At 38.7% G+C, this 27905-nt stretch overlaps 1 protein-coding gene across 2 annotated transcripts in view; it reads right to left on the reverse strand.

Moving 5' to 3' along the window:
• The window catches only part of AP-1gamma (adaptor protein complex 1, gamma subunit), a 161258-nt gene that overhangs the window by 121182 nt on the left and 12171 nt on the right, over nucleotides 1-27905 (reverse strand). For both annotated transcript variants that reach the window (XM_081745020.1, XM_081745019.1), the window contains one exon: nucleotides 8557-8618. In XM_081745020.1, the coding sequence (XP_081601146.1) occupies nucleotides 8557-8599 (43 nt within the window). In that variant the 5' untranslated portion in view covers nucleotides 8600-8618. The remainder of the gene's footprint in view (nucleotides 1-8556; nucleotides 8619-27905) is intronic.

Consider the following 27905-nt stretch of genomic DNA (forward strand, 5'->3'; position numbering starts at 1 on the left):
CCCACCAGAAAAAAATCCCTACCATGCCCCACTTTTACCCTATACAGAAGTACGAGGGTCGTTCAGAAAGTAAAGAACGTTTTAGCATTATTAAATAAAAACAAAAGATATCAACACAAAACTTCATTTACAAAGCCACAGGACTCTACTTTGCTTTTCTATATAATCGCCATAGTTGTAGAGATACTTGTTATAATGTGGGACCAGTTTTTTAATGCCGATATTATACTCATCTGCCGCCAAAGATTTCAACCAGGCTGTCAGTGCTTGCTTGAGTTCTTCATCGTTTGCGAACTGTTTTCCACCCAAAATTGTCGGGAATAAGTGAGAATCACTTGGTACCAAGTCAGGACTATAAGAAGGATGACAAAAGATTTTCCCTTCAGTTCTTCCGTAACAAGTGATGGCCTCCCACTCCAATTTTCATCATGCACGCTGATTCTTTCTTGATTAAACATAATGCACCATTTCCTCAGTGATGACTCGTTCATTGCACTATCGCCATAAACATTCTTTATTTGCCTATAAATTTCAACAGGCTTAACTTTTTTGCTCCTTCAGAAAACGAATGACACTCCGTACTTCACATTTGGCGGGATTTTCGATTGGCGCTGCCATTTTGAATCGCTGTAAAAACAAGTAGCGTGACCGCACAGCATTGAGGCTCGGCTCACACTGAGATAAAGGAAGGAGCTACTGCCACGCACGCGACCGCAGTGGTAGGGGGTCGGAGCCGCGCCCAATACGCAATCGTTCCTTACTTTCTGAACGACCATCGTATATTTGGATAAAAATTCACTGAGACGGCCCTAATTATCCTAGAATAATAATTCGACCGTTGTTCTCTTCAGAATGGAACTGCCTTTCAGACGGTATGACTCACGTGGTCCTATCATGTATGTAAGGCGGGAAAATGACGAAAACCGGGATTTTTTGGGTAAAAAATCCCTATTTTTACCGTTTTGCCCCTCTGGTTTCCCCCTGTTTTAGCACTGACATCGGAACAAAAAATCTGGTAAATACTACTCCGTGGACTGAATGCTTGTGCAAAATTTCAGTCTTCTACGTTCAAAAATAAGTCCGCCAAAAATATATACACCGACAATGCACCATATTACCCTATATAGAAGTATATTTTTTTTAAAATTCCCTGAGACATCCCTAATTACCCTAGGATAATAATTCAACCGTCGTTCTTTTCAGAATGGAACTGTCTTTCAGACGGTATGACTCACGTGGTCCTATCATGTATGTAAGGCGGGAAAATGACGAAAAACGGGATTTTTGGGGTAAAAATCCCTATTTTTACCCTTTCGCCCCTCTGGTTCCCCCCCTGTTTTAGCACTGACACCGGAACAAAAAATCTGGTACATACTACTCCGTGGACTGAATGTTTGTGCAAAATTTCAATCTTCTACGTAGAAAAATAAGCCCGCCAAAAAATATTGAACATACGCTTAGAAAATGAGAAAATAAATTTTTGACTTATGACGTCATCACCTCCTATGTCTGGACGCAGGACGGTCTGAAACCATACGTAATGTCTTCTGCAAGACCTCTGAACTTGGAAAAAAAAGAACCCGGACGAAAAAGCTCAAATAGAAGAGAAATAACGCAATGTACCATGAAAAGTGCATATGGTACAAATTGTACCATAGGATCCCGAAGGGGTTAAACGTATATAGTGCCTTATATAATAATAACCTACAGTATAATTCTCAAATAAATAACTTATCTGACATTCCCATTTCAGTTGCTAAGAAGCTATTGTAAATAATATCTATGCTTAAAAACTCCACGCCCTCCCCCAATTCCGAGATGAATAAAAAGGGTTTCTTCTAAATTCGTTATTGACGTAAGGCAAAGAAATACCTGTAAAGACGGGCACGCATCCATAGGGAGGAAATGTCGAATAATGGAATTGCAGTGCTGAAATTTCATTTGCTGCAGTTAATACCACCTCCACCCCAAAATCTGAAGACATACCTGATTGATTTATTTATTAAATTTTACTGGGAAACGACTTCTCGCCTGAGTGCTGAAAGAGGACATTTTCTTCACAGAAAATTGAATAAAATGTAAAAGTCTTTGATTTAGACTATTGATAGAGATGAACAAGAGGTGAGACTCAAATATTTTTGCGAAACAAGAGATGAGACTTTGGTATTTCTCATATCCCGTCTCGCGTCCATCCCTATTTATAAACTGTTTGGTGTTTTCAATTTCAAACTCTGGTTTTGCAGTGATTTTTGTGCACTGACGGAATAATTTCACATGCGTCACAGCAATATTTTCCCTTAAACTGAGAACTTAACAGCGAGGGTGCGACCTCCTCGCTATGTGCGCCCTTCATCATCGCGACCTAAACATCGAGGTAGCGACCGCGACTTAAATCTCGATTTCGATCGCAAGGTATCTTCGGCATGCATTTGCTGTAAGTCAGTTATTTTGTAGTTTATGTTCACAACAAAACCCTTATACAGTTCTTTCTGCAATACCATTAAAATTATTTGTTTTTATGAAGATTTTTTCACTTTAATATGTATGAATGTGGTGTTGTCTTTTAGTAACGTGGTGATAATATCATTGCCTCTTGCGATCATTGTGCATCATATAAGTTATTTTAAAGTATACACTTAATGGTACGATTACATATGTTGAGGATATTCATTACAGTAACTTATCCTTAACCTTGGACCCGGGTTTGAACCCGTTTCTCTTGCGTTTAAATCAGACGTGTTAAGGCAGCCCCAACTTGTCCTTATAGTACCGATATGTTTTATTTTATCACACCACAGCCCTTTATGACAGTGTTCAGAAAATCTTTTAACTAAAAGGAAATCAATGAAAAAATATCGAGACTCCCCTGAAAACGCATAACAAGTCCTGCCATTGATATGCACCCACATAAGTTTTGGAAAGTCGGCACCGTTGGTACGATAACCTCAACAACGAAATGCTTTCTTCGCCTGCTAATAACGTTATTTTTAATAAGTACCGTAAATGTGAGAGTAACGTTTGAAATTATAACTATGACAATAACGTTACTAAATTGGTTTCGTTTTTCGTTACGATACAGGAAGTGTAACAAATAACGAATATATTTGATGCAATTAAATACAATTATATTAAGTTAAACAGTTATGTCTTTAACATTATAATTTTGTTGCAACTTATTACGTTATCATACTTTAACGCTATTGCAGCATAACTCAACGTTAGTAACGAAATGCTCTCTTCGCCTGCCAATAACGTTAGTTGTAATAAGTACCGTGATTGTGAGAGTAACATTTGAAATGATACCCATAGCAATAACGTTACTGAATTGGTTTCGTTATTTGTTACGATATACGAACGGTAACAAATAACGAATATATTTACTGCAATTAAATGCAATGATATTAAGTTAAACAGTTATGTCTTTAACGTTATCATTTTAATGAAACCTATTACGTTACCATACATTAATTTGATTGCAGCAGTAACCCAACCTTAATAACGAAATGCTCTCTCCTCCTGCCAATAACGTTATTTTTAATAAGTACCGTAATTGTGAGAGTAACATTTGAAATAATACTCGTGGCAATAACGTTACTGAATTGGTTTCGTTATTTGTTAGGATATAGGAACGGTAACAAATAACGAATACATTTACTGCAATTAAATGCAATGATATTAAGTTAAACAGTTATGTCTTTAACGTTATCATTTTTATGAGACCTACTACGGTACCATATATTAACTTTATTACAGTACTAACCCAATCTTAATAACGAAATGCTCTCTTCGCCTGGCAATAACGTTATTTTTAATAAGTACCGTAATTGTGTCGGTAACAGCTAAAACGGTATTTAACGCAGTAACGTTATTCATTTAGTCTTAGTTTTTGTTATCATATAGGTATGGTAACAAATAACGAATTAAAAATAACGCACATTATGTTAAGTTAGCAAGCCCTGGTTTTATTCCCTACGGCCCAGATGGGTTATTCCCCATCCTGCACGGAACGTGTGTGTATGCATATACTGTGCCAATTTCGATCTTTGTTCCATAGCAGTGGCAAACTACGGTAAGTTATCAACCAATGTCCGTGACGTAATGCAACATTTACAAAGGCTTGTAGTGTGTTCTCCACCAACAGAGTCCTGTCGTCTTGGTGAATGTGGCGAATGTCCCAGGAGTGCTGGAATCACGTTAGAGTCTTTGGGATTACCTGATGAAGAGGACCGTGAAGATATATCGTTTGCAATCTGGGAGAATGGGGACCTAATCAAAAAGACAGTTCCAGTAGGTCTATTCATTCGCGACATTGCTAAATGGACAGTCAAAGCTATTCCACACTTGCATGTGAAAGACATTCAACGAAAAGCAGTGACAGAAGAAAAAAACAAAGCAAAGAGAGACAGTCAACATGTAGTGCTTCATGTTGATTTCGCTGAAAATTGGGCAGTTCTCCTACAAAATGAGATTCAAAGCTACCACTGGAAAAACGACCAGGTGTCTATATTCACTGCAGTAGCATATAAGGGAGACTGTACAAAAAGTTTTGCTATTGTCAGTGATGACACTACCCATGACTCTGCGCATGCTCTTCTGGCTATTAAGAAAATCGTTAGTTGCATTACTGAGAATGGAAGTGGAATTGCAGCACTAACGGTTATATCAGATGGAGCTGCAAGTCACTTTAAAAATCGTTACCAACTCCATGAACTTGGAACATTCAACATTCCAATCAGGAAATGGATTTTCACAGCCACTGGGCATGGAAAATCAGCATGTGACGGTGTTGGCGGTACAGTTAAGCATCTTGCTACACGACACAATTTATCAACTGGACATATGAAGTGCATTCAGACTGCAGCAGAATTTCAGACTGTTGTTCAGACATATACATCAGGTATTACACTGCTCTACATTCCATTTGCAGAGATTCAAACATTCCGTGACGCAAAACACATGGAGTGGGAACATGTTCCGCCAGTGAAAATGATTCAAAAAAGTCATGTGTGGCATGCAGAGGGAACTGGCAATGATGTTGTGGTTTCCATTGCAAGAACTGCCCATCATGAGAAACAACAGGTGAAACTTACTATTAGCAACAGCACTCGTGTTATGCGGCACTGTCGACTTCGCGACATAAACGTGGGAACGTTTCTGGCTGTTATTTATGACGACTGCTGGTGGGTTGCAAAAGCAAGTGCATGTAAATTTTATGCTTCCACATGGGCCCGCAAAGGGCTATAAATTTCCTGATAGCATTCAGCAACATGAACATCAGTGCGTCATACCTTTGCGAAATATTCTGCAAGTTCTTTCTCCACCACATCCTCTTGGACAATCTGGAAGACTGCATGCTATCCGTAATACTGAAACAGCCAGTGTAGAAGAAGCTTTCATGCACCGATACTGCTAGTTCGCATTGTCTATCTTGCACATTAAATGTGAGGATCAGGTTTTCAGCTTGTAAATTTGCTTACGCAGATCATTTGTAAAATTGAAACCAGAAATATACACCCTCTGAAATTTATAGATGTGCAACATGAGGTACTGCTGTAACTGTCCTGCAAATTACATAATTTTTGAGGGTGGCCTTTTCGAGATTTTGGGGCTCCAAAAGGGGGCTATTTTTCTGTATTTTCATTAATAGCACATCCCAAACGCTGCATATGAGGTTTGTTGTACATGCATTTGCAAGGCCTTTACATTACCTTTCAAATACAAAAAACCCGACTAAAATATCTTTCATAGTTCCTGAGAAACCGCCATTTATATTTTTTGGCGCCAAAACTTATGACAAAATGGCCCTCGAACTTTGAAGCAGCCTAAGTCGGCTCAACATTTTTTTTCTCCGAAACAAAAAAATATGGGTCTCATCATTTTGTATCTAGAACACTATATTTCAGTATGATGGATATCTGTGACATCACCCTGACAGATTTTCTAAAATCTGCCTGAATTGAAATGGACGGGGCCAAAAACAAGGAATTATCTATTTCAGTTTTCAAAAATTCCCCTACTAAGGGAAAAACTTAGTATCATTTCTATATTATCCTTATTTCCCTTTCTTAAGTCAGAAACTCAAGAATGTGGGGGATTCGTATTCCAGCGCTTTCGCAAATTCCGCTCCTGAAAGGAGAAAAGCTATACTATTATATGAATGAATGGAAGTGGCTCAATCATAGACACTCACGGCATACTAATATAAAGTTTAAAATGATTTTTGGAACATAGCTTATTTACAAAGCTAAGTTTTTATCATCTCACTTTGATTAAATGGGGTATTCTAAGAGAATAAGGGAGCGCAAAATTCACACAAGAAATAGAATGTCTTATGAATTTTTATACTTACACTTTCATTCAAATGCGTATCCTATGGGAAAGGCAAGAGGGTTCTAATATATAAATATATTTTCCCCGTGCGAAGAGCGAGTATTTCACCTAGTGTATTAATAATTATATTTTGTATGTTAGTAGATGAACATAGTGGAAACCGCACTTGTTCATCATAACGAACTGTAGTACTTAAAATTAATTCTTTAAAAAGCTCTATCAGTATCTGGTATCAAAAAGTTTCGACACTAGTTTTATAACATGTCAACAGATGGTGGCGCACGGCTGCATGCTCAGACACAGGGAGTACTGACCTTCATAAGTCAGTGTCCCAAGAGACATCCTCTTGTGTACATCAGGAGCTGTACAGCTGGTGCTATTTTAACCACGTGCGTTACAATGTATGGGATTTCATCATGGACAGCAAGTTACAACGAACGAACGTGAAATTGTGTGTGAAACTAGGTAAATCTGCTACAGAGACGGTTGTGACATGATTCGGCACGTGATGATGCAATGAGTTGTTCGAAGAAGGTCCTCCTCAAACTCCTTAAACCTTGGCAACAGAATTCGCTATTGACCGTCTGCCCCCTGGGGACGAATTCGTGATGCCCAATGATGCGAATATCGACAAAGACTATAAGCATGCGCTTGGTTGAGTTGCGGACCTGCCTCACCTCTTCCGGTCGCGGAGATGGGCTCTTCCACAGTGCTTTGTCTCAGGGTGGTACAGTGTCACAAGTTTCGTCACCGGTAATGATCCTCGACATGAAGGACAGGTCAGCCCCGGCACGCTGACGGAGTTCTTGGCAAACTTGGACGCCGTGTTCGTTCAGCAGCTTGGGGACAAACTTGGCAGCAACACAGCGCATGTTCAAATCACACGAAGGATTGCCTACACTGTTCCGTATGACAAACCGACAATGAAAGCAATGCTGTAGATTGTTCTCCGACGATCCCCATGTACAAGCTGCTGAACGGTTTCAAAATTTTCGGGTGTTGTACTCGCTGAAGGTCGTTCTGATCTCTTGTCTTCTACAACTCACTGCAGCATTGCCGTACACTTGCCGAATCATATCAGTCGTCTCTGTGGCGGATCTGCGCAGTTTCATACACAATTTCACGTTCACTCTTTGTTCTAACTCGCTGTCCATGATAAAATCACAGACGTGGTAACGCATGTGGTCGGAACAGCACCAGTTCCACAGCTCCCGATGTACACAAGAAGATGTCTCTTCGCATACTGACTTATGAAGGTCGGTGCTAATTGTGCTTGTGCGTGCAGCATGCGCTGTCATTGGTTCGAGTGTTACAGAACTAGTCTTGAAACTTGTTAATACTACTTCGTATATCAAACAGCAGCACCATTTCAGATTTCGCTTGTTGGGAGGTGAACAAGATGCTCCACCCTATACAGATGTTGCATTTTATTATTTTGTTTTTATCAACATATTACTATACAATTGATTAAAATATACGTTATTTGAAAAGCTCAGCAGGGGGAACTGTCCCCTGCCCTCCCCAAATGACACTTCTGAGATCAAACTAGATATGCATATTTTTGTAAAAAAAAAAAAACAGAATGTTGGTTTGGTTCCTTACTGTTTGGAACTCTAGCAAGTAGTTTAGTTGGACGGGGTCTGGAACATACATAGTTAAAAATTAGGGAGTAGATTAACCAGTTCTTTTCCTACGGGTAATAGAGGGAATACTGGTATAGTTAGTAGAAAAAAGATGATGGTGAAGAGAAAAAAAAAGATGTTGATAACTAGGCAATCACTACTGAGTTACTTAATTATGGAATTCAATCTTAAATTTGCCAGAGATAAAATGTCGATTCGTTGGTAATTAGTGCTTCAGTTAGAGGATATCCAAATATTCACAAACAAAAATACCAATTTTGGACAAATACCAAAGTATTTACCTGCTGAAATGAGTACCTAGGCATTTTAGAACACTAATTCTGAGTAAGGACATTAGCCTGTTTTCTCAAAATGTTTGTAACGTTGTACACGTGACCTCATCCATCGATTCGTTGTGTTATAGGGGTTGGTTTCTCACCAAACGTAAAATCAGACATTTTAATAGCAGCAACCCACTATTTGACCGAATGAAAGGTCAAGGAAAGTAAGTACAAAGAAAGTAACTAACTGATCAGTTTGTATAACTAACTGATCAGAAACAAAAAAATCAGAAATGTTTATAATAAAACCATGCTATACGTACCCCTTTCAACGGCTTCGTTAATAGCCTGCTTGATGGCAGCCATGTTGAATGCAGGGTTAAACCTGGAATCAAGACATCATGCTGTTAGTTTGTTACTTAGGCTTAAAACGATTATGTAAACACACAGGGAGATGGGAAACAACGGCAGAACGAAGTAACTACATAATAAGCTTAAAACACATTTTTGTTATGAGGCAGAAGCAAGGCAAATTCTATTATATATAAAATATATACACGTTATATAAATCTGGTTTACTTTTCAAACATCGTGACTTCATATTTATTAGAAAAACACAGTAAGTTTACGCGCCATAAAATAAACAGAGGCCTTAACAAATGTACTGTGTATCTGTATACCTAAAATCATCCACACTGTTCAAATCCTCGTTGTCTTTTGTTTTCTCTTTTTAAAGGTGATAAACTAGGGGACGTTAATGCATTTTGAAGAAAAGAAGATTCACTCTTCACTGAATTCAACAATTTAAAAAAATAAAAAAAGATTTATTAATAAGAACGTCAGAATTTTGAAAACTCGTTCTGGCAACATTGACTGCATTGGTGAAGTCAAACTATGTGACAGTTGGCTGCAGAAGTCTGTGGCAAATTAGCATATGAACACACAGAATTCAGCATCGCATAAATATTATTCGAATTCATCATATTGCTCTGGACTTCAGTTTAAGGTGTAAGAAAGTTCCCTGAACGCATTCTGTTGATAGATGGTGACGTGAATTGGCCGCCCCAGATCATGTAATCTCTCCCCCTGGATTATTTTCTATGCCACAAACAATTCAATGAACTAAAAAAATACTAAACATACCACTGTGAATTTACCGTGCAATGTGCGTGCAAAATTGAACCTTCAAAATTTATTCCATCCTGACTTCTTGTGCAGAGGACGTATCTCAAAAACACATAGTCACTGATTATTTTTCACTATATATATATAGTGCATGTTCATTGGGGGGAGGGGGAGTGCCCAAGCAACAGGTGCATAAATAACCCAGACAGCAACACTTGTCGGATGTGTCCGTTCCAGTACAGTGGAAGGAATGGCAAGAAAATGAGGTAACGACATCCAAGAGATGGAACTATAGGGGCATATGGAAAGTCACACCGCGAAACGAACGTCGCTTCAAACTGCTTGCAACAGCCAAACGAACTATCAGTGTCCGCATTTAGGGATTTAGATTTCTGGGCTTTCGGCATCTATGGCCATTTAGCCCGTCACGTTTGAGGGATGACGCTCCTCGGCGAGCACACTATCTGAGAAAAGGGAAGGAAGAAGGGATTGGGGAAGGACGGAAGCGGACTGGGACCTGTAAGTTAGGTACCACCGCGGCATTTACCTGGTGTGAATGAGGAAAACCCAGGGAAACCTAATTCAAGGTGGCTGGCCTTTTGCACTTTTTCGACCGAGTGCCTTTACCGAGAATCGAACCCGGGACCGCTCGCACTGAAGGCGAAATGTTAGCGACTACGCTACGCGGGGTCACATCGATGTTCTGGAATTATGTAACCAATATAATAGTAGATGCACAACATTCATATCACGCAACTATGCGGCGTACACTGGCACGGAAGAAGTTCTATAGCAAAGACTTACTTATCACGACTTCGTTGCGCTTGGGCACAGGAGCACGTTAATTGGACCGTGGGTGACTGGAAAACTGTGTTGGTCCGATAAATCAGGGTTTGTGATACACCACTTGGACGAGTGCGTGCATGAGTAGCGCCAAGAGCATGAAGCTATGGACCCCTCGTGCATAGTGCTTACTGCACAGGCAGGTGGGGTGGTTGTATGGTTTGGGGATGCTTCTGTTGGCATGGACTAGAACCGCTGGTTGGCATGAACCATAGCGTGATAACACTGTTCAACAAATTTTGATCGAAAGTATGTAAATTTTTTGAAATTGCGATTTTTACATTCATTTAAACATAATATGAAAGGAAATGATAATAGAAGAATTTTTTAGCTCAGGTTGTGAAAAAAACGCCCTTGTACAACAGTAGCTGTATATATACAAATGTATTAATATTTATAGGACATTTAAGCAAAATCCTTGTAAAAACCTACATTTCACTTTTTTTTTTTTTTTATCTATTTCACTGTGATGTGATAAGCTGGGGAGTTAAGAAGTACCCTAACCTATACCTTTCTATACCCTTGTACTTCCTTTTTCAAAATTGCGCAAATAACAGTTTCACAGCGATACAGAAAATAAAGTAACCGTGGTCAAGTTAAACATTAACAATTCCGTAATAAAAATCAGTATTAACATCAAAACATGAAAAATATGTACAAATACCTTTTTGTGCAAGAACTACACTGCAATGTAGACAAAAGTTTCAAGTGATCCCTAGTACAGGAATATGTTTATTTTATTTTGAGCGTCTTCGCTTGGCTTGCCTTTTGTAGGTTACATCTGGAGCATCCCTTGCAATAGTCCAACAGTAGTCGGCCAATATGTTAGAACTCCACTTTCCCTCATATCTCTTCTCCATGGCTGCAATATCTTGATGGAAACGCTCACCATGTTCGTCACTTACTGCTCCACAATCTTCGGGAAAGAAGTCTAGATGTGAATGAAGAAAGTGGAGCTTCAGAGACATATTGCAACCAAGATTTTCGTAGCACAATAACAACTTTGCTACCAGTTGTTTGTAATTTGTTGCTCGGTGTCTTCCCAAGAACTGTGAACAAACACTCTTCAAGCTTTCCCACGCAGCTTTCTCCTCACCTTGAAGAATTTCGTCGAACTTGTGATCTTTGAATAGTTGCCTAATCTGTGGCCCTATGAAAACACCCTCTTTAACTTTGGCATCACTTAATCGAGGGAATTGTCCTCTTAGGTACTTATAGGCCTCATCCTCTTGGTTCATGCTCTTAACAAAACTTTTCATAAGACCTAACTTAATATGTAGAGGGGGAAGCAAAATTCGGTTACGAGCTACCAGTGGTTCATGCTGCACATTTTTCACTCCCGGCTGAAGAGTTTCTCTGGTACTCCAATCACTTTTGCGGTAATGAGATCCACGATCTCTACTGTCCCATTCATATATAAAGCAACAATACTTTGTATACCCTAACTGCATACCTAGCAACAGTGCTATTACTTGATTCAAGGTCACCACAAATGAGCCACTGAAAATCATAATATTTAATGGCTTGAAGTAAACGTTTCAAGTTTTTATAAGATTCCTTCATATGAACTGCGTAACCTACAGGAATTGAAGGAAGTTCATTTCCAATATGTAAAAGCACTGCCTTTAAACTCACCTTGGACGAATCTATAAAGAGCCTCCACTCCGTAGGTTCGGAATTAATTTTAAGTGTCCTCATGAGACCATTTACATCTGTACATGCCACAAGTGTGTCTTCCATAGTAAAAAAATGAAGTGAACATCTTCTCCCTATTCCGATACACTGAAATATTTACTTTTTCCTGCAATAAATTCCATTGCTTTAAGCGTGACGCTAAAATTTCGGCTTTGCTTTTCGAGAGGTCCAAGTCTCAGGTTAGATCACTTAGTTCCTCTTGAGTAAGTCTATGTGGTTCACATGGAGGTTCTTCTACAACAAACGTCGGGTCCTTCGAAGTACTTGATTCAGGAGCTTCAACTTCTTGATCATCATCAGAAAAAAGATCGTATTCTTTAGGTGGGTCAGGAACAGGTAGTCCTTCTTCATGTGGAACAGGGCGCATTGCAGAAGGAATGTTAGGATAGATCAAGGCCCGCTTCTTCTTCGTGGAAATTCCCTTCTTGACGGAAGGAACCATACAAAAATAACAGTCTCTGATGTGGTCGCTTGGCTCCCTCCAAATCATGGGCACTGCAAAAGGCATTAAGCGCCCCTTTCCAATAATCCAATTTCTTAGATTGCTGGCACAAGTGTTACACACAATGTGGGGTGCCCAAGATTTATCTTGGTCTCCAATTTTACAACCAAAGTAATATTGATAGGCTTTTCTTATTAGTGGTGTTATAGTCTGCTTTTGTGAGGAAAATGTCACTTGCCCACACACGTAGCACAAGCTATTAGCACTGTTTACACAATTTCGCGGCATTTTTGTTTATTGAAATCCTCAAAATGTCACTTGAAATAGTTCCGACAACTATTTAAAAATATACATTCGAAATACCAGTACTTTTGCGTACTTGTAGTTGTATTTTTATGCCCTGCACTACACAAACGTCACACCCAAAACGCTGATAACTGCACTAAATCTGTATTTTCTAACAATAGCAGAACACTACTGAGATAAGGAACACAATGAAACCAAGCGTTCATATAGTTTCTCCAGTGTTGCCGGATCAGTGTAACATTTTACCCCAAACGAAGCGAATATATTTATTTTTAAAGCGTTATTATTAGACATGCCTGTAACGAAAAGTAGAGCTAATATTCGAAAATAACTTTCAAATTCGTGATCAGCACCACAAAATCAATAAGAATTAGCTGATTTTGTTCAATTTACATTTTCGTTGTTGAACAGTGTAATCGTTGTGTATCTGCAGGTAATAGGGTATCACGTAATCCTACGATGCAGCATTTTTTATCCGCACGGGTACGACATTTTTCAGGACGACAATGTACAGTGCTACCGAGTCAGAACTGTACTTGCTTGGTTTGGGGAACATTCTACGGAGCTGCAGCATATGAACTAGCCCCCTAACTCACCGGAACTTAATCCTATAGAACACCTATGGGATGTCATGGAACAAACTCGTCGCACCGACATTTGTGGAATGCTATCAGGAATATGTGGTATCCAGATTCTCGTGGAAATCTATATCAGTAACTTGCAGAACCCATGCCATGCATGTTTAAACCGTTCTTCGAACAAAAGATGGACCAACGAAGTATTAGGTAGGTGGCCGCAATTCAGTGAGCACTCAGTGCTCATATATATCATTATCACTTGTTCTGACGTTCTTATTAGTGTATCTTTTACATCAAAGCACGCAATAAGAACCAATCTCCAAGTTCTTTTACATGTTTAATAGTAAATTTTCTTGTCACAGGATATCTACTGGAGTTCACTTGAATATTTCCACTGTCCTTTTAGGAAAATTCCCAGCGAACTACGGTGAACTGAAAAAGAGTTCATGACGATATTTAAGTCTGTAAAGTATGTTGAAGAAGCAGCCTTCTTCAACATTCTGATCGAAGTAATGCACAGAAACTAGTGCGTTAAAACTTAAATATCCATTTTCTTTCCCGAACTAGCTAGTTTTTCAATGGTTGTCCAATTAGCCCTATCACCACCTACACCAGATGATGGGCTGCCATCTTCAAGGGTCTCAAAGGGAAGGGTCTTTACATCTCTCCATTAATACATAACAATTTCCAATATATTCTCAGTATCTAGATTTCCAGTATTTCAAGTATGAGTAGGCACTCTGTGTAAGCACAAATTAATACACTCATAAAAATAAAATAAAATAAAAATAAAGAGGAAAGAAAAATTAGTAATTATCTGTGTTAGACAGTTTCACATCACTATCCAAATTCTCTCTAGCATTTCAAGCTTCACTTCATTTATGTATGCTATTTTTCTATTCATTAACACATGACATGCACATAACTAGTACAGCGTTTCTCAATCTGTGGTCTGCGGACCACAAAAATCCTTGAGGTCCTCTTAGATTGAACATTAGTCAAAAAAATCGAAAAAATAAAATTAAAATGAAACATTAGGTTTGTATAAAAGTTCTATCTGTTCCTGTGTGCTGCTAGAAGTGCAAACAATATAAAATGTGTTTCACCTAGAACTGTGAATCTTCATTATGGCTGATATCTTGCCATCTTCCTGATAAGACAGAAGGTCCGTGTCGATAAAAGTTCGATAAAGATAATATGTATTATTTCCTAATTATACCAATACAAAATTAATAGAATTTTAGTTAATACTATTTTTAAATATAGGTATAATGGTATGTATAATGGCATGGACTAATACAAAATTGGTCCTCCATTTGAAAAAAAAGTTTGAGAAACGCTGAATTGGAAGATTGGTAAGAGAATAAAAACAACTAAAACCTTATATTCACACTAATAAACTTTTTGTTGTTCTTCACAAAAGTCAAATTCAATATTTAAGGAACATTTCAGCTTACCTAAACAGACTTTCACTCCGATATACTCAGGAACTCCGTGATTAAAAAGGATTTACAAATTCTTATTTTACACAATAGTTATTATGAATACTAAATGCAAAATATGTGGGACACTGTGGCTCAGTGTTTTAATAATAATAATAATAATAATAATAATAATAATAATAATAATAATAATAATCATCATCATCATCATCATCATCTCTGATGAGAAAGGCGACTTATCTAATCACAGCCCATAAGAATTTGCATCATGTATCTTCTGAAGTTTCTCAATTTTTTTCCCATTATCTTCCAACCCCACTCCATCGCTTCTTCTATCATTCTTCAATTATGTTAACCACAAGTCTCTTTTACATTTCTTCTTGTTTTTGTTTGAAGTTTAACACCCCATTTCAGTACATGAGACGTAGACTTATGTACAATTTAAGGTGGAATCCGAACCAACATAGTCCGTGCGAATGTTCTTCCATGGGGAATCGAACTCGACACTGTGTGCAAAGGCGCGCGTGCGTTAGCCACTATACCAGCGAAGAAAGGTTCGTTTCCTTCAGCATAATGGCTTAATTGTGAATCGTATTAATTTTCACTTAAAGTCACGGTTGTAGGAATTTTCTTCAGCCCATTTTTTTTTTTTTTTTTTTTAATATAGGCCACAATACACACATCCCCGAAAAAAATACTTCCAAACATATACTTCATAACCTGGATTGAAATAATAATTTTAATGTATTTATAATTACTTTCTTTAATCGTGTTTCTTAGTACATGCCTAATTTCAGAATTGACTTAAAATATGTAGCAAGGTAACACCATCAGAACAGAATATCTCTGGAAAAAATACATAAAGAATTTTATTTGCAATCGATCAAATTCACTGTAACAGTGTTCCACTGTAATCTATTATATAAAAAGGGAAAGGATCTTATTTATGATCGCATCACAGGGAAACTGCTAAAGCGTTTAGAATGAATTTTTGGAAGTAGTTATCACGTACCTCGAACTAGGTTTTTTTTTAAAAAAAAAAAAAAATAAAGTTTACTCTGATAAAATTTTTTATTCCAATGTAAAGGGAAGAGAAAGGTTAAACTATATGCGAAAAATTGAGTATCCAACAATCCTGTCAAGTTAGGAAAATGAAACTTCTCATGAGATGAGGTATATAACCTTATTATAAATAAGTGGACTCATGTACCAGCGTTTTTGAGAACTCCCGTTTTGAGGACAAAGGACTTCTTTCTTCACATTAAAAGTGATGCTGCCTGTTTGCAAACGCGCCCCGGGAAACGGTTGAACAGTCTGAAGTGAATTTTGGAAGATAGATAATAACTACTTTAAGCTTGGTTTGTATTATGATACTCCGATTAAAATGCGCACGCTAATGGAAGTAGAAAGGATTCAAAATTTCACCGCCAGCCAAATTAGAAAGACGAAACTCGATATATAAAACTCCTCATTAAAAGGAAGAGGACAAATCACTTCCAGTTTTTGAAAATTTTCGTTTTAAGGGGAGAAAAAAGAACTTCTACAATTTGTTTCTTCATATTTAAATCGATGTTGCCTGTTTGCGATTGCGCCATAGAGTGGTTGATCAGTTTGAAATGAATTTTTGAACAAAGTAATTAACTCAACCTGGGAGTTTATCATGTAATTGCTTAAAGGGTATATCCTAAGAGAGAAGGAGGTTCAAAACTTATAGCAAAAATAGACTCTTATGAAACTTTTACAATTATACTTTTACTGATACATGTATCCTAAGAGGAGAGAGGGGCTCAAATATTTTCCAGGAACCTAATTTTCCCCATGCAAAGAACAGTCATTTCAGCTAGTCTGAATAAAACGAAATGCGACTATATTCTCTTTGTTTTTGTAGTACATACTACTGGCGCCTTAGTATAAACAGATAATAAAGTGTACTTCTCTATGTGCCAGTTAATTAAAAATCGAAAACACTTGTTTAAAAAAATACTAGCCAAACACTAACGGTAATCAGATTGTGAAATTCTTGAATTTTTCTTGCGTACTGGTGGAGTATGTGACGTATAGTATAACTATCGCATTTTACACAAAGCCTTTCTAGACGTAAAATCTATTGTAAGAAAAAATCTTTCAGTTTTATGCCAAACGGTTATGCTGTGTAGGCTAAAGGAAACTATGATTATGATAAATGAATGAAATGGTGGAAAAAAGAAAGTGAGATGAAACGGGAGAACCTCGAAAAACCACGCACACGGTGTTTATCCACCACACCACAATGTTCACTTGGCGTGAGCGAGGATAAAACCAGGGACCTCACGTACCAAATGGGAACACACTACCACTTCTATTGTGAGAGAGCAAACTGGCCACTGAAAAAGAGAATTTTAAAGAAATCTATTCTTTTTATTTAAAAATACCCATTTAATAAGTCGTTCATTACTCTGACTCATAAACTTGAAGTAACATCTCAGTATTATTTCAGTATCCATCTGGCATCTTTTGATAAAACTAAGAGAATCTTCCGTCAGGACGACTGGCTCAGGGATTTGGATCCTGAGTTTAATGGAGGATTCTTCTTCCTATTCTATATTATATAAAATTACTCAACTCCTTCTTACTCTACAAAATTATCAGCGATTCAGATTATACATCGAGACAAAGGGAGACGGTGTTGATGAGATGGTTGATACAGTGGCATGACGAAAGTGGGAGGAAACGGTAGAGCCCCGAGGAAACTTACTGAAACGGTGTTTGTTCCCTACAAAGTCCAATCGCCGTGAGCTGTGATCGAACTAGGAATCCGTGCCAGAGGTGAGCCATCGCGATTCCACAAGGGAATTCCATAGTTTCATTTGTACAATACAACATGAATATTTAAATGATCTTTTGAGTAGGAATATGACTTTATATATACGCACAAAACTTAATAAAACTCACTTTTACCCTGCTTAAAGCATAATTTTGTAACAGTTATGCAAAAACAAGAAATCTCATCCAACAACTACGCAAAACCGTAAAAACAGAATTTTAGACATTTCAACAGAGGAAGGTACACTTTGATTATGGGGATAAAGTAAAGGAAATTTTGGCTAAGACTGTCGGGATTCGATCTAAACATTCTAAATACATACCACGATTTCTATTATTTTATTCCAGTCAGCAAATTACAAAGATGATTTATGAACTATTTGCAATCAATCCACCAAAATAATAAAATAAAATAATCAATTTAACGTCCCATGGGTATGCCCTGTACGATGAGGAAAGGTATGATTATGCCGAGTTGATGGAATGATAATGTGGGAGGAAACGGAAGAATCCTTAAAACATGGACACTATGTTATCCACCATAAACTCTAATGGCCTGAGATCAAATCAGGAACCCCTTGCACCAAAGGCAAACACTCTACCACTGAGCTACTGTGTACATTCCTCACAATCACTTTGAAGGTCCAGTGTATTACCGATAAATGAATAACAAACGGAATTAGAAGTTTCAATTCCCACTCACAGTATTCAATTCTCTGAACGAAAAAGTGAAAAGAAGTTTAACATTAGTTTTACCTAACGATAATTATGCAATCTCTGCTGTGCTTAGTTAAGAAACAGAAAGAATGAAATAATGGAGAAATGCGCACACTACTGAATGGTGAATTTCGATGGACGTAAGGAGACCGGAACAAACAAAAGTGAACCAAATCATCACCAGAACAAAATCAACTCAAATGTGCATTCCTTAAAAGATAGTCAACAACAATAACGCAGTAGCCTTGAGAGCACATAAAGAATGACAATAAAAAGAAAGAAAGCAATAGTCACTATTAATCTTCTCAATAACTAGATGAAGATCAAGAAGAAATACGTTTTAGCTTTCTAAAGACGTTCAGACTTTCTATACCACAATAAGCACATGTAAGAAAATGCCTTACCAAGTTCTTCGCCCTCTCGTTCTTAAAATAATAATAATAATAATAATAATAATAATAATAATAATAATAATAATAATAATAATAATAATTTTTATGTTCCATGGTGATGGCCTATTGGGTAAAGGGACGGATAATTAACTAAAGTGAATGATCGTGAACGAATTGATGGAATGAGAATGTTGGAAAGAGTGGAGAACTTCGTGAAAACCCATGGATATAATGTTGTTTACTACAAAATTACATGGCCTGGGATAGAACCAGAGACCCTTCGTATAAAAAAAAAGCACTTTACCACTGAGCCACCGTGCGCACTCTCGTTCTTCAAGTATAGTGTTTCGAAAACTTGCTATCAAATATTTTATCGGATCATTAAAAGAAAACGGGGTAGAATGAACACCCTTCTTTTATCAGAACATTATTGTATTCTGTATAAGCATATACACAAGAATAAATCAACCGATATAAGTCTTCTGTAATGTAGACACTGTACTGCTTATGCACAGCAGGAGCTGTGGTACAGTCCATGCGGTCTGAAATGTAGTGCATCGATTTCAACAGTGAAAGAATGTATGTATGTTCACGGAACGGACCAAGTAGTGTAGTGGTAAACGCATCGGTACATGAAGTCGGAGACCCTCATTCGAATCCCGGTAAACATGTGCATTTTTTAAATTTTACTTTGTTGTATATCACTGAATTTACACCTGTAGATGAATTGGTGTGATATATATACTTGCCACGTTCAAATTGTCCCCAACCGGCTTCATTTGTACTCAAGCAGAAAGTTTACCCTAACCACATTCATAAATAACACACTAAACTAGGCATAAACGACACAAGTATCGTGTTGACGAGACGCGTTGTTGCCAACGTTGAAGTTATATTAAAAATGGGTACATTTTGCTAATATGTATCAGTAATAATAATATCACTCACATAAAAAAAGAAACACTGAAATAGTGCTTTTAAAGTAACCCAAGATCTTAATATGGAATTATAAAGAACAACGTGTTGGCTAAGTTCGTACATCGCTTTCTGTATAAGAGGGAGAAAAATGCAACCTCTTTTCTTTTTTCGCAGGTCAATGAGAAGAACACTCTCAATTAGGGCTTGTTGAAATAGTAGTCATAACAAAAAATCAGGTGGGTTACTTCAATGCTGTTCCGCTTCCTTTGAAAAAAAAATTAAATAAAATCGTTAAGTTTAACGTCCCACGGTTTTGCCGGTTAGGCTAAAGGAGACGGTGATAATGAGAAATGAGTGAAAATGGTGGAATAAAGAAAGTGGGAGGAAACGGGAGAACCCCGAGAAAACCCACGAGCACGGTGTTTGTCCACCACAAAATCCACACGGCGCGAGCTGGGATCGAACCAGGGACCCCAAGCACCGGAGGTGAACACACTACCACTGAGCCACCGCACCCCCCTCCGCTACCTTTGAAGCCGCCTGATGATGATTTGGTCGCGCCGACTTTAACTTCGGTTATTTCCTCGATTTACAACATTACAGGTTACTTTCTCAAGTTCCGAAAGGGTGTGTCAAAAACTCGGTTCTCCCGCTCCTTACTGTAGCTAGCGTCAACGGCGCCAATTTCTCTGTAACTTTGGGGGGAGGGGGGCATTCATAAAAAATACATATAACAATAAAAATACATGGGTGCCCACATAAGCTTTGGGGGGGGCCGTGTCCCCCCACCCCCAGGATCGGCGCCCTTGGCTAGCGTACACACCGACTAGCTTCTTTTCTTATCTTTTTAGTACAAGTTCCCGCGATTATGCACCAAAGGGTGATAATGAGACAAGTGATTATGGTGAAATGAAAAAGTGAGAGGAAATGGGAGAACCCCGAAAAGCCCATGCACATGGTGTTTGTCCACCGCAAAGCCCAGCTGGCAGGAACTAGGATCGAACCACGGACCCTACGCAACAGAAATGAACGCTGCTTCATTGAGCTACCGCAGCCATTGATTTCTTTGCTGCAGCAAATTGTCAACCATCTCGAAAATTAAAGAGAGAAAAAAAAATTGAGCCAAGCATTAGTCAAATTTCTACTATTTGACTCGACGGGTATTTGTGTCTCTGTCTGTCTATCTGTTCCACGATAACTTGTGAAAATAAAATACCTGATTTTGATGAATCTTGATATGTGCAGGACTGTATTCGAGGGTACACGGCCGTACACGCCGTATACCCTCTGCTTAATCTCAGTCATTAGAGTGTACCTTCTACTTCAAAGCGTATAGTTGGCCTACTTTCTACTTTTGTTTCGTTTATATTTCTTTATTTTATTGGGCCATGACTTCAATGATAACGTGACTATGGTTATGGTGGGTGTTCAAATTAATTTGTTCAAACTTTCTATATTTCGTGTTGTTATTGGTGGTATTAAAAAGTGCTCTAGTGACAAGTGTAAGGAAAATTAAAAGGTGCACTTTCGAGTTTTACTGAACAAACGGGCGCAAATAGCTTCCGGAGAAGACTTTATTAAGATCAGTGTCACGTCTTATATTTTATCGAAGGTTTTCATTCTTACTGTTTGTTGTTAGTAGCTATTATTTGGATGTTATTATACGGGAAGGAACCAAAACTCAAAATTGTTAATTTTAGGATGAGGGGATAGATCGATGCAAAATGGGACATCTTTTGTACTAAGAAGATGCCCAAGCGTTTTAAAGGTCGATGGCTGTGATATTTCAATTGCTTAAAACATTGTTCTCTGCTGAAGAGGACCAAACTTGTTCAATATTTTAAAACTAAGGTATGAATATTTTCAATATCACGTCAAATACACAACTTTGAGTAATTCAGAACCAATTAATTGAAAAAAAAAAATCTTAAAGAGATTCTGTCGAGTTAAAATTGGGCAAAATATTCATACTTCTGGCACATCGGCGCGATTTTTTCTGTTCCTTCTCAAAAAATGAAATGAAATCGTTAAGTTTTATGTCTCATGGTTATGCCGGCTAGGCTAAAGGAGACGATGACGATGAGAAATTAATGAAATGGTGGAATGAAGAAAGTGGGAGGAAACAGGAGAACCCGAGGAAATCCACGCACATGGTGTATGTCCACCACAAAGTTCACTTGGCGCAAGTTGGGATCGAACTAGGGACCCCATGCACCAGAGGTGAACGCTCTACCACTGAGCCACTGCGGCTCCTTGTTACTCCTCTAGTTGGCTCTTTCTCCATACCTGCATCCACTTATGTTATTAATTGTGTGATTTAAGTAAGGAGTGTCGTCAATAGCATGAAATGCTTTTAGACTATAAAACAGTAATGCATCCTTTATATTTTAATTGAATTAATAACATGTGTTTTACAATGTTCATTAAAAATGCCTTCTATACCTTTTATTACAATAATAGATTATCACAAAAGAGCGTCTACCTTCTGAAAACATTAGGACTACAGTACTGTATATGTGCCTTCCTTCCACATTCAAAAATAATCCTATTATTTGAGGTTGCAAAATGTCAAGTATCTGGGGAGTGAAAGGGGGTAAGATCAACATCGTGTGTGAAGTTTAAACATGCACACACTAAACAATTTTCCAATATGAATAGCGTACACATTTTTTCTTTTATTATGACAAAATTTAATGTATATTTTCTTTATGGCTTTGGCATTGTTCTGCCAAGAATGAAAGTGTAAATTCACCCCTTCCCCTAATTTCAAAAATGTGTTACACGATAATTTTCGTTAAAAAGTGTTTGATTTTGGAATATGTTGTGTATTTTCTTCGATGCTTCTCGATCCCTACAAGAAATTAAAATCAGTAAAGAATGAAGTAGTGGACTTACCCTCCTAGCCTTCACCTTCTCACTTTCTTCTAGAGTTGGGCGATAAATTTTCTAAAGAACTGGTGGAATGAGAATGTTGAAGGAAATGGAACACAATATACATACAATATAATGCAATACACTATAATGTACATTTCTTAAATTTTTTTTGTAATCCTCGGTGCTTGGGATTTAAAATCAGGAAAGAATGAGCAGTGAATTCAGTCCCATCATGAGGTTTAAATTATTCTCTCCCCCAATTTAAAGAAGCAAGTTCCTCGATAATTTCTGTTAGTGTAGTATGCGTAAATTTTCTTTACTCCTTCCCAATCATTTACTCTACATGGTGCTAAAACGAGCAAAGAATGGACGTAGCGGTATTACTCCCCCTCCCCCAGATTTTTTTGTTTTCTTTTCTAGATTCACGATAACTTATATAAAACTCGATTTTGATACAGCAGTATGTATATTTTCTTTGACTCTTCCATAATCCCCTGTGCCTGAGAGAGTAAAGATTGAGCGGTGAATTTAGTCCCATAATGTGGTATGGATTACTCCCCTTTGGCAACACGTCAGATATATGGGTTGGCAGTGGTGTCGTGGCGCTCGCAGCGCCGGACCGCTGGTGGTGGTGTGTTAGGTCGGTCTCCATACTACGTCAGGCGCAGTGGAACAGCAGTGTCCAGTGGCTGCAGCAGACGGAGGTAGTGTAAAATGGGAGACCTCTCAGAGTTTCAAAGAGGGCAAATTGTTGGTGCGCTGTTATGTGGATTGAGTGTGGCGGCAGTGGCTACTGTGTTAGGTGTGTCGCGTGGGACAGTGTCGAAGGTGATGGCCTACACAACACACGGGAAAACCTCATCGGGGAAGTGGAACAGTGAGCGGAAGAAAATCATGAGTGGCAGGTCACGCCGGGTATTAAAGCGCATTGTCACGCAGAACCGTCGTGCCACTGCGGAGCAAGTGACGGAGGAACTCAATCAGCACCTCCCCCACCCTGTTTCGATAATCACAATCCGCCGCGAATAGGGATGCACGCGAGACGAGACGAGCCGAGAAATGGAAAAGTCTCGTCTCGTAGCCTCAAATGTTGGTCTCGTCTCGCGTCTCGTCTCGTCTCGCAAATGTGAAGTCTCGTCTCGCGTCTCGCATAAAATTTTGAGTCTCGTCTCGCGTGAGACTTTCTCGCATGGTCTCGCATATATTCTGGTCAAAATTTTGCAATGTGTTATTCTATGGCTGTTAATGAATGATGTGATATTCTGTCCGAAGGCAGGTATTTGACCTAAAAGTCCCTTGGCAAGCTGAATCCTTGGTGGTTTGCCATTGCTTTCCATGGGATGAATGTTCATAACATCCTAAGGAGACGAAAACTAAAGTTCAACATGGTATCCGAACTTGTGTCTCCTCCGCTCCAAATTAAAAGAAAAGTTGTGCTGGAATTTGATTCCTGGACCATTAATTTTTGTCAAATTAATCCTTTACGGTACCCGGCTTTTTGGGCTATTTTTTAGACTTTCAGTCAAGCAGCTACTGCATCGTCACTATTTATCCTAGGATCATGGTTCATACCTCATTCTCTTTAGAATGAAGCTGGCTTTCAAATGGTACCACTTGCGTGCTCATACCATATACCAGGAGCGGGAAAAATGATGTAAAAGAGAAAATTACGGAGGGAATTTTTTTCTCGCACTTTGGGCCCCTCTGGAGCGGCCGTGTGAACGTACAAAAAATCTGATAAATAGTACTTGGTATACTAAATGTGTGCCAAATTTCAAGTTTCTATCTTGAATAGTAAGGGCGGAAGAAATTTTATCAGGAATTCCCACCATGCCGCAAATTACCGTAAAACACCATGATCTCAGGTAAAAAATTTCCTGAGACATCCCTAATTACCCTAGGGTCATGTTTCGCCCATCATTCTCTTCAGCTTAGAACTGCCTTTCAGGCGATATGACTCACATGTCTCCATCATGTATCTAAGGCGGGAAAATCCCGAAAAAAGGGATTTTTTGGGTCTAAATATCCTATTTTTCAACTTTTAGCCCCTCTGGACCCCCATGTTTTAACGCAGAGATCTAAAAAATCTGATAAATACTACTAGGTGGGCTGAATGTTTATGCACAATTCCAATTTTCCAGGTGCAAAAGTAAGCCCGCCAAAAAAATACATACCGACAATGTCCCATATTCCCGTATACAAAGGGAAATTTTTAAACATTCCCTGAGACATCCCTAATTACCCTAGGATCATGGTTTGCACATCATTCTCTTCAGAATGGAACTGCCTTTCAGGCGGTACCATTCACTTGTCTCCATCATATATCTAAGGCGAGAAAATCCCGTGAAAGGGATTTTTTGGTAAAAATTTCCCTTTTTCAACGTTTAGCCCCTTTGTACACCCATGTTTTAACACAGAAGTACGAAAAAATCTCGTAAATACTCCTCGGTGGACTGAATGTTTGTGCACAATTTCAATCTTCTAGGTGCAAAAATAAGCCCGCAAAAAATAATACCCAAAATATCCAAAATTCCCCTATACAGAAGTATATTTTCATAAAAATTCCCTGACAATTCTCTAATTACCCTAGGGTCATGTGTCGCACATCATTCTCTTCAGAATAGAACTGCCTTTCAGGCGGCCATTCATGTCTCCATCATGTATCTAAGGCGGGAAAATTAGGAAAAACGGGATTTTTGGGTAAAAATATCCCTTTTTTCAACTTTTTGACCCTCTGGATCCCCCCCTGTTTTTAACGCAGAAATCTGAAAAAAAATCTGGTAAATACTCCTCGGTGGACTGAATGTTTGTGCAAAATTTCAATCTTCTACGTGTAAAAATAAGCCAGCCAAAAAATAATGAACATAGACCAGCCCCGTAATATTAAAAGAAAATATATATTTTAGAATTATGGCGTTATCACCTCCTATGTCTCGACGCAGGAAGGTGTGAAACCATACGTAAGGTCTTCTACAATGCCTCTGGACTTGAGAGAAAAAGAAAAAGACGAAAAATAGGAGAGTTGTAACGCAATGTACCAGGAAACACCCCGTATGGTACAGATTGTACCATGGGATCCCTAAAGGGTTAATAGCATAATTTACAGCAAAACCAGCATAAATTGTTGCTGGATCCAACATTGTTTTCCAGCTTAGAGGTCTCCAGCAATATTTGGCTCTTCTAAAATATCGTCGCCACTATCAACACTTACACGTTTTGGTCGTTTCCTTGAAGGGTGATTTTCCATTATAAAGATGTTTTTATACCACCAAAAGCGCTTGTAGACAACAAAAGAACTCCTCACAACACAATACGACCCAATTCTTTTGGTTCGTTCGCGCTTGCCAGATCTAGAAAATAAAATTACTGACAGATATAGGGCCATTCCTACCATCTCGCATCAAACCTATAGGGCCATCCTACCAAACCAGTGTTTGAATTAAACTTCCGAACTAGAGGGGGATGTTTTTGATAAATATATAGAAAGAAAATACTTATTCCAGGTAAAAATATCATGTTATTTCTGAGAGCCGGACCCGGGATAAACTTTGACGAGAGGGGACTTCCCCGCCATCCCCCAACATAAATCGCTAGTAGTAATGTGAAAAAGACAGAAACAACAGAAATATCGCATTTTGCAGCAATAGAGAGTCTTATTCGCTTTTCAGACCAAAAACAGAAGTTCATGTATTCGTGCGCGCCCGCGTGTATGTGTTTGTGTCGCAAAATAAAGTCCTAAATCCATGTTGTTGTAATAAATTTCCAATTTACAAAGCTTTTCTTTTTTAATGATGTTTAGAAACTAAAGAAGGCTTTAATTCTGAAAATCAACCTTGAATAATAATAAATCTCATAAAATGTCTATTGCCCCAATCACTTTTTTGTTCCTGGAGGCATTAACGCTCAACTTAGAATATTCAATAAATGGAAAATCACTAAATATATAATTACATGTAATTCATAAATGTCGCGAGACTGCGAGAAGTCTCGCGAGACTTCTCGTGCGAGACTTAACTGAGTCTCGTCTCGCGTCTCGTCTCGCATGGTTTAGTCTCGTCTCGCATAAAATTTTCAGTCTCGTCTCGCAAATGCGAGACGAGACTTCTCGCGTCTCGCGTGCATCTCTAGCCGCGAATTACATGACATGAACTTACGGGGTCGTGTTGCACGGGCCAAACCGCTCATCAGGGACCATAACGCTTTCGCACGCCGCAAATGGTGCCGCGACCATGCAACTTGGACCGTTGAGGACTGGAAACGTGTGATATGGTCGGATGAGTCATCCTTCACCCTATTCCCAACCACGGACCGTGTTTATGTGTGGAGAACGCCCAAAGAAGCTTATGATCTGCAGTGTCTCCGCCCAACTCGGAAACATGGCGGCGGCTCGGTGATGCTGTGGGCCGCCATATCATGGTTTTCATTGGGTCCTGTGGTCACACTTAGCGGACGAATCACTGCCAACGATTATGTCGCAATTTTAGGAGACAACTTGCATCCTATGGTCCGGATGTTGTTCCCGGACAATGACGCCATCTTCCAGTATGATAATGCACCCATTCACATAGCTGGCGTTGTTGCAGCGTGGTTTGAGGAACATTGGGATGAAGTTCAACACATCCCCTGGCCCGCCCAATCCCCAGATCTCAACATAATTGAACATCTGTGGTGCGTCTTGCACACACGACTCTGGCGACGATTTCCAACCTCCATCCTCTCTCACAGAACTGGCTGATGCTCTGCACGAGGAATGGTGTAAAATTCCATTTGTTACCATTCACGACCTCTATGCCTCCGTCCCACGTCGCATCAAGGCTGTTCTGAAGGCGAAATGTGGCCCGACACTATATTAATCTGGTAAATTGCAATTTCGTTCAGGTGTTTCCATTTTTCTGATCACCATCTCTACATATATATATATATATATATATATATATATATATATATATATATATATATATATATATATATATATATATATATATATATATATATATATATATATACTGTCACAAGTCTGAATGTGAATAACAGAGTATTAACACCAAGGCAATTTATTTTGGTCATGTTTTACATTGATATGCTGTACACCTGAAGCACGCATCATTTTTCGAAATGTCCCCCCTTGGCCTTGATGCAGGCACGAAGTCTGTCCGGCCACTGGTCAACAGCATTACGCACCACGTCCATGCGAAAATTTTTCATTGCTCGAGTCAAGGATTGTTTCAGACTGTCGACAGATGGATGCAGTTTATGGCAGACCTTTGCCTGAAGGACTGCCCAAAGTTTGTAGTCCAACAGGTTAAAGTCCGGGGTTCTACAAGGCCAATCAGCGGTAGAAATGAAGTCGGGGACCTTCCGTGCCAGCCACTCCTGGGTTGTTTTCGCTTTGGACCTGGAGCGGAATCCTGCTGGAAGGTCCACTTTTCTCCAAGGAACACGGTAGCAGGCAGCGGTTTCACTATAGGTGTTAGTATTGTGTCCTGGTACACCTTGGCAGATGTTTTAATACCTTTTTCGCAAAACTGCAGCCTGAGT

This window comes from Thermobia domestica, chromosome 18, assembly GCF_964235325.1.
Source record: "Thermobia domestica chromosome 18, izTheDome1.hap1.1, whole genome shotgun sequence".
NCBI lineage: Eukaryota > Metazoa > Arthropoda > Insecta > Zygentoma > Lepismatidae > Thermobia > Thermobia domestica.